This window comes from Hydra vulgaris, chromosome 07, assembly GCF_038396675.1.
Source record: "Hydra vulgaris chromosome 07, alternate assembly HydraT2T_AEP".
Taxonomy (NCBI): Eukaryota; Metazoa; Cnidaria; class Hydrozoa; order Anthoathecata; family Hydridae; genus Hydra; species Hydra vulgaris.
This window is the reverse complement of record NC_088926.1, coordinates 19,639,934-19,655,077: the sequence shown is the minus strand read 5'-3', so window position 1 is coordinate 19,655,077 and position 15,144 is coordinate 19,639,934. Positions and strand designations below refer to the sequence as shown.

The following is a 15,144-nucleotide window of genomic DNA, read 5'->3' as shown; positions in this document are numbered from 1 at the left end:
GCCTTTACCTGTATTGGTACGCTAAATGATATGTGTTTTTTTTTATTTTCTGGGAATGTTTCTACAAAAGAAGTTTCCTGATACTAAGTAGAGTAGGATGCTGAGTAGAGTAGGAATTTAACTTAAGATTTTATTTTTTGTTACAATTTTACAAACATGCTTTTGTTTAAAATAATTTTTTTGAAATTAATTATTGATCCTTGCCATACAATATTGCAGTTGAACAACTATGTAAAATGGAAAAAATATACATTTTAAAAACTTAATGATATAGTAGTATGGGTTTGCTTAATATATCATTACTATATATGAGTGCTCTAACAAACTCTTATGATCAATTTCTGTCTAAAACAACACCTTAAATGTTTGCAGATGTTCGTCTATTATTATTTTTTTTATTTTTTTATTTTGAAGTTACGTAATTTTAGAGGAATACTCTCTGTTTTATTTGATTTATTAAGTAGAGTAATTTTTTTTAACATTCAGCGAGAGTCAATTATACGTATGCTGTTCGTTTACTTTGTTTAACTCTTTATTACTTTAAAGAAGTTTAAAGCTCGATTACAACCTGATCAGTTAAATAATTTTTTTAAAAAGTCGAATAAGCTTATTGTTTATCGTGTTGTTTAACATTGAATAACCTGATTGTACATTATACGTTTGAGTAACTGGGAAAAGCATGGTAGAATCATAGTCTGTACCCATGAAAATTTACTTTGGCTGAAGTTGTACCTAATGTAAGAAAAAAATTATATTTTGAATATAACTAGTTTGTTAAAACCAGGAAATTCCAACTAGATTCTTTTCTTTTTTTTTAATTTTGTCATTAAAAAGATAAGTTTTTACAACGTTTTTACAACATAACAATGTAAAATAAAAGTTTCGATCGGAGCTGGCAGAAGACAAGGTCTTATCATCCAGCCCCGTTAATTTAACTGAAAAGTTCATCCGATAAAAATGAAAAAGAAAAAACAAACTTAAGCGAGAACTGTTTTAACAATTAATTTACTATACAGAAAAAAAAGGAAAAATTAATAATTTCTTATTATTATTATCATTTTCAATTCTCTATTTTATTCTATTTTTATTTTTTATTATTTTTCACGCACGCAAACACACGCACGCAAAGACACACACATACACGACTTGCTTGTTTTTGTATTTTGTAGATTTATTTAACTTTGAAGGATAAGTACTTGCCCAGATTATGTTCTAATAGCTGATGTAGCTAAATAAATGCGAAATAAATATTTTTTTTTAATTTGTGTTCAGAAGATGTTTTTTTTTATTCATTTTACCAATAATTTTAAATATTTTACTTTCTATTACTTTGATATGATTACTCCAGCTATTATGTTCATAATGAATTATGCCCAAAAGCATAATTGAGTATTCTCGTTTAAGTTTAGTTTTATCAATTAGCAAATCAGGTATTTTTTAGGGAAGGGTTTCAGATTTTGATAATTTTAAAAAAAAAGTATTTTTTTGACATTTAGAGAGAGTTTGTTAGCCTTAAACCATTCGTTCAGTTCACAAGCTCTTGATTAAACATTAGGTTAATGTTTGTGTGGCTAAAGAATACTAGCGTATCAACAGCAAAAAGAACAAAATTAAGTATGTTGGAAGATAAATTGATATTTTAAATGTAAACAAAAAATAACAATGAACCAAGAATCGATCCTTGTGGAACCCCATAAGTAATACTTCCGAGTCGTGTTACAGTGTTGTTATTTGACAAAACCTTTTTCCTATAATTAAGTTAAAAGGAAAACCATTTTAAATTGCTATTTTTTATTTCATAAGTATACAGTTTATAAAGAAGAATCTCATGGTCAGCTGTGTCAAACGCTTTTGAAAGATTGAGAAATACCCCAAGAGTGTATTTATTGCTGTCAAACCCGTTTAAAATTTCGTTGAAAAGTTTAGGTCCAGCGTGTTCTTTTAAATGAGAAGGATATATTGAATGAGAAGGAGATATCAGGGAATATCCCATGTTTTAAAGACAGAATACAAATATGCAGAAGGGAATATATAATAATATGTTAGACTTTTTTTATAACACTCGCGCTAATGTCATGTAGTCCTGGACTTTTGTTTGGTTGTAAGGTATCAAATGCATTTTTAAGCTTATCCGGAGTTACAGCTCGTTCTCAACTGAGTCTTTTCTTCTAGATTTATTATATTTTTATAATATTTTATTCCATTTTTTTCCAGGAGTTATTTTATCAGCTAATTTTCCCCCAACTTTTATAAAATAATTATTAAATTCTGAAATTTTTTTCATAACTTATGGCGTTATTATTTAACGCCTTATAAAATTTTCTTGTTAATGAGTCAAGATTTCTCTAATTTTCTCTTTTCTAAATAGCATTCAAAACTTCCATATTTTATATTTAATTTTTTACTGATTACTATGTTTAAACGTTTTAAATATTTGAATGGAATTAACTTTTTATAAAAGCTCCGTTAAAGTTTTCAAATTAAACTTTATTATATCAAGATTCTTATAGTTTTTATTTTAATATAAACTTATTATGATAATCTCATCATGGTGACCTCATTATGATAATCTCATTATAATAATCTCATTCTGATGATCATTATGATTATAATCTCATTAAAATAATCTCATTACGTCTCATTATAATGGTCTCATTATGATAATCTCATTATGATGATCTTATTATAACAATCCTTATATGATAATTTATTCATTATGATGATTTCATTATGATTATCTCATAGTTATAATCTTATAGTGGTAGTTTCATAATAGTAATCTCTTTTTAAAAGAATTGCTTTGCCGGAAATTTATTAGCACATTCTACTGCTTAACCATTGTACTGAAGTCTATAAAAGAACATTAATTACTGTTTCATGTTTCCAAAAAGACCTTAACTTCAATAATCTTTTAAATAAATGTGCTCATTTTAAGTATTACTTAAGTAATGCTTTAGATGAACACATTTATTTGATCACTGGTGAAAATATTTATTTAAAATAATGTAAACATTGATGAAAACATTTATTTAATAAATTATCAATTGATTGCTAACAAACTATTCATTACATCCCACAGTGGGACAGAGTGTGCCAAAATACCTAAAAATCAATGTTGGCATTGCACGGTGAAAATTTGTCATAATGGTGAAGACATGTTCATTAGAGGAAATATCTAGTTAAAAAAACATTAAATATTAATTTAAGGGTAATTTTATGCGGTTATTTACACGTTAATTTGACATGTGTTCCAAAACGCTATTTTGCATTTTTTATTTATTAACTTTCTTACGCTACTATTGTTTTAAATTAACTTTATTGACATTCATTTTAAACTATATTATTTTAATTAAGAATATTTTTTTCACTCAGGCTTTTAAAAATAATTTAACGTAAATGTTATCATTAGTTTTTATGCATCCAAAACAGACAGTTTTCGATATTTTTTTTGCTACTAACCTTTACTATTAGGTATCAGATTAACTATTCTCCAATATCCTCCAAACATTTGACTATGTAAATCTCATGCTAAATGTATGTAAATAGCTATGCATCATAAATATTTTGCAACTTTTTGCAAAAAAAAAAGTTATAACAAAAGATTGGTCTTCATACATGCATCGAAAAGCAATATTTTAAATGTTTACACTCATAAAAGTTGTCTTGAACAAGACAACTTTTATCAACATTAATGTATTATCAATATTAATGAACATTAAAAATATTTCGTATTTTTCACCAAAATAATTAATTTTTTAAATATTTTTTTAATATTATATTATTAGATGTTTATTACTATATTTATGCATTTCATATATAAATATATCTATTTTAATAAAAGAAACTTCGAAAATAATTTTGACACAAAAAACTCGATTTTGTCCCACTGTGCATCCTTGTGTTATTACCTTCTAAACCTTTATTAGTACTTGTTACATCATAGATATTTCATTTTTTAGATTCTTAAAATGTAAATTTTTATACCTCTTAAGTATACCTTTTAACTTTTAGATGCAAGTTTTATATCAGTTTGCAAAGAATCGTTTATAAAACTTACTTAAAGTTTTACATAGAATAAAATTACAATCATTTTACTGTACCTGTAACATTCTTTTTTTAATTCTATTTGAAATATTGTTATAAGGGCAGCAAAAAAATATTTATTTATTATGCATTGTATTGATTACTCAGTTTCTTCATGCGAACAATTTGTTTCAGCTTTTAGGTTTTTTATAAAGGGTGCGTGAGTAAAACAAGATTTTCGAGAGGCCCTGATAAACATTATCATAAATATTTTAACTATACATTACGTTGCTCTACTTTAATGGTTTTGACACCTCTACGAAACTTAAGTCGCGACAAACTTCCCAGATTGTTCTCCCAATAATACGCTCGTAAATCGGTGACCTTGAAGGTATTCTACTTGTGATTTTGAGAAGAGTGAAAATATGATGCTTTTAAACAATTGTTTGTAATTTGGTTTTATGTAAATAACTAATATTTTATATATATATATATATATATATATATATATATATATATATATATATATATATATATATATATATATATATATATATATATATATATATATGTATATATATATGTATATATATATATATAACTATATATTATTATATTACAATTAAGTTCAATTTATTAATTAATAAATTGCTTATTTTTTTAAAAGTATATGAAAATGAAAAAGTAAAGAATTTTTTTTGTTTTGCATTTTTATTTACTTTTCATTTTAATGTAATAGGATCTATCGAGAGAGTGTTATATATTTGAGTTTTAAAGAAAATTGCAACGACTTATTGTGCTTAGCAACTCTTTTTGTTTATAGAAATATCACTGAAACGATAAAAGGTGCTCTGTATATGTAAAATTACAAGAAAAATGAAAATACTGATTCATAAATGATTAAGTAAACAAAGATGTTAGTTATTTAAAATGTTTTACATACAAAAAAAGATATCTAAAATTTAGATAATATTTGTAACAATATAGTTATAACGAGTATATTTTAAATATATTAACTACCAATAACTAAAGATTAACAGGTGGAGATATATTCAAATGGTAAGTTTATTTTTACTCATTAATTTTGTTATATAGTTGTTTTAAAATTTTTTTTTTAAAAATCAGTTAAAATGTGAGTTTTGTAAATTTTTTTTTCTTTAGTATTATCTACTCATAGTTGTTGTATACTCTTTAATAAAGTATTCAGACGTAAGTCTTTTTTTAAAAAACGGCATTATAAAAGTGTTTACAACTAACCACCATCACCATAATAACCACCACTAAAACCACACTTTATTTGAAGACTAATTGTAACCTAGATAGAATCATCCAAGAATACAAAATTTGAATGATTATCAGCAGTTTAGTCTGTTTAATAGCTCTATTTTTATCTATTGAGCAACGTTATAAGAACGTACTTAAGTGTTATAACATTGACCTTAAATAATGTTAAAACTTGACATCCATATAGCAGATTAAACTATCTTCAACATTTTTTAGGTAAACTATTTTTCATTCTTGAAAACTTCAAATGTTTTAACTTTTATATTTATACTTGAGACCCTGTACGGTTTGATTTTTGAGAAATACCTTTAGAGAAACAAGTATAAGAAAATAATAAGAAAATAATTGTTATAATCAACTTTGGGGTTTGAAAAGCTGAAAAATAAGGTTTGCAAAAGAGACTTAAATTTCTAACCTATTTTATAAATGTATGAGACAAATAGAGCATATAATATGCAATAGTACAATAATATATAAGAGTGTATAACTTTTTAGCCTATCCAAGCAAATATTTTTATTGAGGATTTGCGGTAGACCTATATAGACATTTCGAGCAGTTCATTGGAGTTTTGCTAATCGTTTACTTAGTGGAGTATTAGTGGCATTTGCAATCAGTGGCTAGCCGATAACATCCCAACATATGATATAGTGGCTAGTCGTCAGCTATCTACTTTTGGCGGTTGCCACTAAAGGTCCACTAAGTAACCGATAACAAAACAGTTGAACGCCTAAAATACCTTTATAGATCTACTTAAACTCCGCTATAGAATGTTTACTAGGATTCTAGAAATTCTTTAAAAAACTTTTTAAGATCATTTTTGCAGAATTTACAGCTGGTCGTATTTTATTTTTAGCAAGAAGATGTTAAAATTCACGAGAGAAATGCTCTTTTCATGCAAGAAATTGAGTTCACAAAAGACCGGAAATGCATGGACTTTAAAACTCCACCACACAATGGCAGATTAGGAGTAGCTATGCGTCAATGTCCTGAATGGGTAATAACATTGTTTTTTTTGTTTTTTTAATCTTTGTGAAAAATATAAGAAAAACTATTAAACCCGATTCTAGTTGCTTTAAATTTCATGCTATATACATTAGTCTCATTTCTATGTTCTCAGAAACAAAAAGCACAATATTCAACTGATCCATTGCAGCCTCGAATGTGTTTGATATTTGAAGATTTATCTGAAGGTAGCTCTAATGAACTTAAAAGAGATTTCACTATTCTGGTAGATTCTTTTGTACTTTTTTGTTAACACTTTACTCATTTATTAAATCATTTTATTTGTTCAATTATTTATGTAGAATAATTCATTATAAAAAACGAATTGCATCGAACTAATTTTTAAAATTTTGTTTTGGTATAAAACATTTTATTATACTCGAGAATTTTATTGTAAATTATTGAATTTTTAGCTAAGACAAGGAGTTCCTGATACCACAGATGTTGTTGTAGAGGATACAGCTCTTTTTCCGACCTCCGTTCAAGATTTTCGTGCTATTGATCCGAGTCTTGTAGAATTTTGTGGCGACAGAGAACTAATGTGGGGCAGTAGAGAAATTAAGTTAGAAGACGCTAAGAAGACTTTTTTGATAGAGATGCTTGGTAAGTTGTAAAAATTAGTAAATAAATATGTTGTAAAATCCATATCTACGTGCAAAATCTACGTGCAATTTTGCACCAAGGAAATGGTGTCTTAATTTTATTAACACAAAAAGCATAAAAGTATAACTTTTCTATACTTTAATCCTTTTTTCTACAAACTTACATAAATTAATAAGTTTATTCTTATTCTTTTGTTTTTATTACCTTGATCCTTGTTGGTTGTTTCTTTTTGTTGTTTGTTTAGCGTGCGTTAAAAAATATTAAAGAAGTTCAGTTTTAACATGTTCACATCACTTAAAAATAACTACTTTCAGGACATTTACACTGTTTTATTGCTTTTAATTTGTACATGTTTGTAATCCAATGATGTCATATACATTTTTTATAAGTTTTGAAACCGTACTTTGAAGCGATATTTATTTTAAATTAAATCTGTATAATTCACAACAACTGGGTGAAGATTACCTTGCGCATTGTGAAAAATAAACTCACCTTATCAGTTAAACAAAAGCCCCAAAAAAAACCCAAAAGAAGATAATCAAAGATAAAACAATAGTTTTTCAAGTTTTAAAAATTTATACTTTTGTTATAAATTTAAGTAAATCTATAAAGTTTACTTACCGTTAGGGCTGCCATTGTCCTGATCTTTTCGCTGGAGAACGCGATAAAAGTTTTAATTTTAATTAGTTTAGCGCTGGGCTCTCCTTCGTAAAAACCGGGACAATGGTAGCCCTACTTACCGTAGAATTGAATCCTTTTCGAAAAGTATTCCATATTTTTAGTTTACAATGTGAAACGGTATATTAATATACCATTGCATTATTATACGGAATTCTGTGTGCTTATTCAATTTCAAAGGCAGTTTGATAGTATTGTTTTTATTTATAAAGAACATCATCAAATATATCTATAATATTTAAAAACGTTGTGTATTGATGCATAAGTTAACTCTTTTTGCTAATTTTTGACTGGAAACCAGGATAAGTTTCAATCAACAAGAACTTTTAAGGACCTCATACTTGCTTTTAAATGTATATACTTTTTAATAAGTTTATCATTTAAAATAAGGCACTCATCAGCCATAACAATATGGCTGATGAGTGCCGCAAACGGCATGAAACTTTAAGTACCGTAAAAAAGTTGTTTTTTTTCATCTTACTTTTTTATTTATTTATTGCACTTATTAAAAATAAAAATCCATTATTTTTTTTAACTGTCTTTATTGCTTATTACGTTGGCTTTAAAATAAAATGTCAAAACCTGAGTTTCGATATCAAATAAACATTTATTTTTTGAATTGCAATAAGGATATAAAAATATTGCAAAAATGCGTGCAAAGATCGAAGAAAAAGACAGATAGGCGGCTTTTGTATTAAAAGAAGAAGGCTATAGCATCAGACAAATAGCAGAAAAGCTCGGAAGGTCTCACTCTTGCATTATTAACATAATTCAACGATACAAAGAGACCCGGTCAATTAATGATCGTCATAGGACTGGACGCAATAAAATTTCAAATGACCGTGATGTTCGCTCGTTAGTGAGATTAATGAAAGAAAACAGACGAGCATCATCTACAGACTTGTCTACGAAATGGACACTGTCAAATGGTCTGAAAGTAAGCCATAGAACTGTGCGAAGGGTCCTCCACAATTTAAATTATTTATGGCGTGCTGCTGCAAAAAAATCACACTTAAATAAAAAACAAATTTTTGCCAGGAAAGAGTGGTGCAAACTACAGAAAAATTGGTCAACAGATCAGTGGAGCCGTGTGGTCTTTAGTGATGAAATGAACGTTGAGGTAAACAACAGAAAAGGTCGCGTAATGTTGCGTAGACTTCCAAGCGAACGGTTCGATGAACCATGCATTTTGAAACGAACAAAACAAGGCAGTGGTTCAATAGGCATTTGGGCCTGTATGAGTGCCTGTGGAGTTTGGCGTTTTTCATTTATTCGATGGTAGACTCAACAAAGAAAGGTACATCAAAATTTTGGAAAACTCGCATTTTCCTAGCATTGATTTATGGCAGTTGCAAGAGGGATTTATTTTCCAGCAAGATAATGCGCCGTGTCATAAAGCGCATGTTGTTAGCGATTGGTTCAATTCTAATAAAATTCAAGTGCTTCCATGTCCTGCTTATAGTCCAGACTTGAATCCAATAGAGAATTTATGGTCGTGGCTTGATCACAAGCTTGGTAAAGAACAACTTTACAATTTGGAAGATTTGAAATCTTCTATCTCTCATCATTTGAAAAATGTGCCTGATGAAGTAATCAAAACTTAAATGAATTCAATGCCAGAACGAGTACAAGAGTGCTTGAAAACAAATGGAGGAACAACACGTTTCTAAATTATTTTTTTATTGCTTTTTGAAATATTTTTGAAACTGGTCTTAAAATTTTGTCCAATTTTTTTCCCATTTATATTTTTTACTGGTCAGTTTTTTAATTTTTTAACATTATTTTGTAAAAAAATTATAAATTCTTTTATAATAATTATAAAATACAATAAAAATTCTTTCTAAAAATGTTTTTCTTTTTTTGGTACCTTTTTCAAAAATAAAATTATACTAAGGTTAAAATAAATTTTGAAAAAAAATAAGTGGTCTTTAATTTTTGGCCACCGCTGCATATATATTATACATCAGAACGCACTTTTTTTTGCGTATTGCGTATTGAGTATTCTACTCATATCTTACTCAATACGCAACTCTACGTACGTATTTTCATTGAGTATAATACTCAACATGCAACTCATAATACGCATATTTTTTGAGTATTTTGCGTAAAAATACGCAACTTTTTTGAGTGTAAAATATAAATTAGTTATTAAAGTATATATTTTTTTATAAATAACAAACAAAAACACTAAATTATAATTTAACCATTAAAATTTGTTTTTTAAAATAAATTATTATGGTTTGCGTGTCAAAAATCACGTCTTGAAGCCTCTAGGGAGTAAGTAGCATTGCTTTTAATGACTTTATGAGCTTGCTTCAAATAACAATTTACAATTTGCTGTTTTTCAAGTTGATAAACATTGAGTTGCTTTGTTTTGTAAGTTGATAAACTTCTCGCGTTTGTATTTGAAATAATGATTTTTTTTATATTTTTTTATTACTTTTATGAGGCTATAGATGTATACAAGATGCAAATATTATCTTTTTATCTATAGTAAATAAGTTAGATAAATAAAATAAATCGTTTTAATCTTTAATCTTATATAAACTAAAGTAATTTATATATGTAATGTAATTTAAACTAGTTTTATAATATTGCTTATTTGCTTAACAAAAGTTTTATTTTAGATTCTTTGCTTTAACATGTATGGAAGATCCGCCAAACAAAAATTAGGTTCAGACTCTAATGTAAAGAGTTTGAGAAAAAAAAAAGAAAAAAGTATAAATAAAGAAAATAAAGAAAATCAGTCTGTAAATAAACAAATAAATTCTGATAGAAGTAATCGTGCCTTAGCCGTATTGTCGATTGAAAATAGTCAACCGTCGTGCAGCGAAAGCATAAGCAATGCTTTATTAATAAATATAAGTATTAAACGATATGTTAAAGAGATTAATGAAATTAAACATAACTTGAAAAACAATAAATTTCCGCGTAAAATTTTCAAATTTGGTGACACTGAAAAAACTTACAGTTCGGTTTTAAACTTTTTTTCATTGCCGAACCGAAATCGATTTTAAGCCCGGAAAGAAAGAAAAATTACATTTTACCTGCATTTATTGCTATAAGGTATTACATGAACCACTAGGTAAAAGTGGTAATTTTTTTAAGCATTTTGATTCCACACAACGTAACGGCAAAGACCATTTTATGGCTTGGAAAAAGGCTTATGATGATATGAGTCTTGATAATGATGATGACTCGTTGTTAGATGACAATATTATGGATCTAACTAAATATGTAATGTCATCCAATATGGCAACACAAGAGCTAGGTAACATTCATCTAAAAAGACTTTTAGAGTGTCATAAAATTCATTTACCATGCGAGAAGTCTTTTGTCTATAATATAGTTCCTATGGTAGTTGATAAGATAACTAGTAAATCAAAAAAAAAATCTTTTTTCAAATCCATGCTTTATGCAAGCAGAATTCTATTGGGCCTAGAAATTCTTTTTTTGTTATCTTTTGTAGAAGGAAAAATTACTGTTACGTTTTTAAATTTTTTTTTTTATTAATTCAGTGTTCTTATGGGGAAATACAAGTTAAATTTTTGTTAACTTAATTAACTTTTTTTGGTCAAATTTTTCCATTTCCTTGTATTGTCATCGAAAATGATTAAGTGTGCAAAATTTGAGCAAAATTGGTTGAGAAAAAAGCTTTCAAAAATTGATTTCAAATTTTGTGGCACACAAACATATATATATAGAAAGTAACCTTATATAAAGCATGGAAAAAAACAATCACTAACTTCCTTAGAAAAGCCAAAACTATTACATTAATAGGTAATATCTGGGATAGCCGCCAGCTGGCTGATTTTTTTGTCTTATGTTGCCAGGTTACCTTTGCTGATTTTAGTAAAAAGCTAATAGTTCTTGGTCTTCAACGAATGAGTGGCCCACATAATGCTGAAAATATTATATTGGTTTCAGAAGAAATATTAAATCAATATGATTTCGATAAATCTAAAGTTGACGGTTATGTGAGTGATGGTGGTAAAGCTTTTCTTAGAGCTTTTCCACAAATGCTCAATTATGAATTGGAAATCGGCAATTGGATTGAAGAAGACTTTTGGGAAGAATTGTTTGAGAATGACGACAGTGATGAGAATGATCAGAAACTGAAAGATTCACCTGAAAACAAAATTGAACCTGAAATTAACGAATTGCTTACTGAAGAAATAAATCCAATCCAAAATGATATTAAATTCAGCAAACTATCTAATGAGATTGATGCTGAGATTGATGCTACTGGAATTGATGATGCTGATAATTATGAATTTGGGGATCATAGTATAGTAGAAGATCAATTAGAGTTTGAACTCGGCAGCAGAAAAGTACCTTGTTTTGCATGTACAAACCACAAATTTAATATTTCTATACGTTATACTTTGAGGTCATGCAAACGATTGAAAACTATTTTGTCATTGCTTTGTTCATTTGCTAAAAAAACTCATCAGACAATTCAAATTGCCCAAATCTTTCAACAACAAAAAAATAGATTAAGGAACGAAAATTTAACTCGTTGGTCATCAAGCTTTTTAATGTTGATTTGTTTTTACAAAGCATATAAAAAACATTGTTTTGAAACTATTAAATGTCCAGTTACTCAAGCAAAGATTGAATTCTATTTATCATTGATGCTCCCAGCATATAGATTTACGCTTTTGAATCAAAGAAATCGCGTACATGTTGGTGACTTGGTACCAAATTTACATTTATTAATCATGCAATATGAGGAAATGGCTAAAAAAGATGATAAAAAGAAAAAATTTTGCGAATTGCTGATAACTAATGTAAAAAAACAATTTGAGCATGAGCTTAACTCTGCTGTTTATGCAGCTGCTGCAATTTTAAATGTTTCTAAACTTTATCTATGGTATCAAAGACCGATTGCAAAAGCCACAGTCAATTTGGGACTAAGTTCATTAGTAAACTTGGCAATTGAATTAAATAAAAAAAACGAAAAAAACGATTTGACAGCAAGTGGTTCTAATAATAGTTTCTCTCAAAAAAGTGTTCCTGACGATGAAGCCTTTGATCAGTTTTATCAAAGCATAGAATTGGATCAGGTAGGGTACAACAAAAAAAGAACTTAGCATCGGACACCTAGCTGACAAAGAAAGTAATAACTTTGTAAACATTTTAAGAAACCATAATTTCACCAACAAAACTCATTATGGTGCATTTTGGTTTGAGAAAAGAAAAGAATTGCCATATCTTTATAATTTGTGTCTCATGTTTTTTAATATACCGACATCCTCCGCTTATGTTGAACGTTTTTTTAGCATATGTGGTATAGTTAATCGAAAAAGAGCCGGCAACATGACCGATGAAACACTAATAAATGGTGCCTTTTTAAAAAGTAACTTAACCATACTTAATGAAATGGCTGAGTGAAAATAATTCTTCAGTTGTTTGAAAATTTTCTTCATTACTTTTGTTTTTGTGTATGAATTGAAAATACATTTTAGAAAAATATAATTTTTTTTTTCTCTTTTTTTTCGTGTTTCTGTTCATTATATAAAAAACAATATTACTTTTAGAACAAAATTATATTTTACACTCTAAAAAAAAACGCAAATTACTCAAAAAAAATGCGTATTAAGAGTTATGTATTGAGTTTTCTACTCAAGAAAAATACGTACTACGAGTTGCGTATTGAGTATTGTACTCAAAGAAATTGCGTACGTTGAGTTGCGTATTGAGTATGATATGAGTAATATACTCAATACGCAATACGCAAAAAAAAGTGCGTTTTGATGTATGATATATATATGTATATATATATATATCTATATATATATATGTGTATATATATATATATATATATATATATATATATATATATATATATATATATATATATATATCTATATATATATCTATATATATATCTATATATATATATCTATATATATATATATCTATATATATATATATATATATATATATATATATATATATATATATATATATATATATATATATATATATATAAATGTATATATACATATTTATAAATACATATATATACATATTTATAAATACATATATATATATATATATATATATATATATATATATATATATACATATATATGTATGTATATACATATAGACATATATGTATATTTACATATATACATACATATATATATATATATATATATATATATATATATATATATATATATATATATATACATTTATATGTATATATATATATATACATTTATATGTATATATATAAATATGTATATATAGAGATTCTTTTATATATAGATATTTATATATATACATATATATGTATATTTATATATATATATATATATATATATATAAGTATATACATATGTATATGTATATGTACACACATTTATATATATGTATATATATGTGTACATATTTATATATATATATATATATATATATATATATATATATATATGTATATTTACATATATACATATGCATACATAAATATAAATATATATATATATATATATATATATATATATATATATATATAAAGATATATATATCTATATATATATATATATATATATATATATATATATATATTTATATATTCTTTTATATATACATATTTATATATATACATATATATGTATATTTGTATATATTTATATATGTATATATATAAATATTTATATATATATATTCTTTTATATATACATACGTTTTCAGCACCAGGACCATCTAATAGCCGAAACAAAAAAGAAATCATTAAATCATTTATGGCATGTGATGCTACTTCCGTTGATAAAATTAAACTATGTGCCATTTCAGGAAAAGAACCGTATGCAGAATGCAAGTTCAGGAGTAAGCAATGTACTTATAAAATTATCTGTCCTATGAAATATGATTTGAATGGTTTTGACTGCAAACCAAATCACGTTATGAACAGTGTCATTTGTTGTGATTTTAAGTGTTAAAACGAACATTGCATTATATTGTCAAATAAATCGTGCCATTTATATCGTCGTTATTGTTATCGCTCGTACTTTAAATTTTGTAACTATTTTTCATAACTTGATTTGTTTAAAATATATTTTAAAATAATTAAATCACTTACGCAAATGTGTTATAAATTACGTTCTGGTCTGAAAAAAAAGATCTGGGATCAACATTTATGGTAGATTAGGGTAATATGAGCACCATAAACGAAAATTAGAATAATATAGAAAATAATTATGCTGGCTCCAAAATTTTTGCGAATAAACAATTTTTAGAGGTCCCTACTCATGATCCACTTATATATTTGGGCACCCGAAATTTTTTTTAAAAAACACAAAGGTTTTAAAAAAGTAGCAAAAGTGCTCATATTACCCAGACCACTTGGTAATATGAGCACTTTAAATTAGCTTAAAAAAGTAACATTTATTAAGTAAAAAAATACCAACCTGGCAATTAGAACTAATTTTTGGAATATAATGATACGTTATTAACAAAACTTGTCTTTAAAAGATCAAATTTTAACCCACTTTTTGTTGAAACAATACTACTATGTTTTCCAAAAAAAAAAAAAAAAACTT

General features: G+C 26.3%; 1 protein-coding gene across 1 annotated transcript; it reads left to right on the top strand.

Moving 5' to 3' along the window:
• The first annotated feature begins 4,892 nt into the window (after positions 1–4,892).
• LOC100204023 (uncharacterized) lies at positions 4,893–14,683 on the top strand. The gene is made up of 6 exons (XM_065801299.1): positions 4,893–5,082; positions 5,185–5,232; positions 6,162–6,302; positions 6,426–6,536; positions 6,724–6,913; positions 14,297–14,683. The coding sequence occupies exons 1-6, from the start codon at positions 5,080–5,082 to the stop codon at positions 14,542–14,544; spliced, it is 741 nt and encodes a 246-aa protein (XP_065657371.1). The 5' UTR covers positions 4,893–5,079; the 3' UTR covers positions 14,545–14,683.
• Positions 14,684–15,144: the final 461 nt, after the last annotated feature.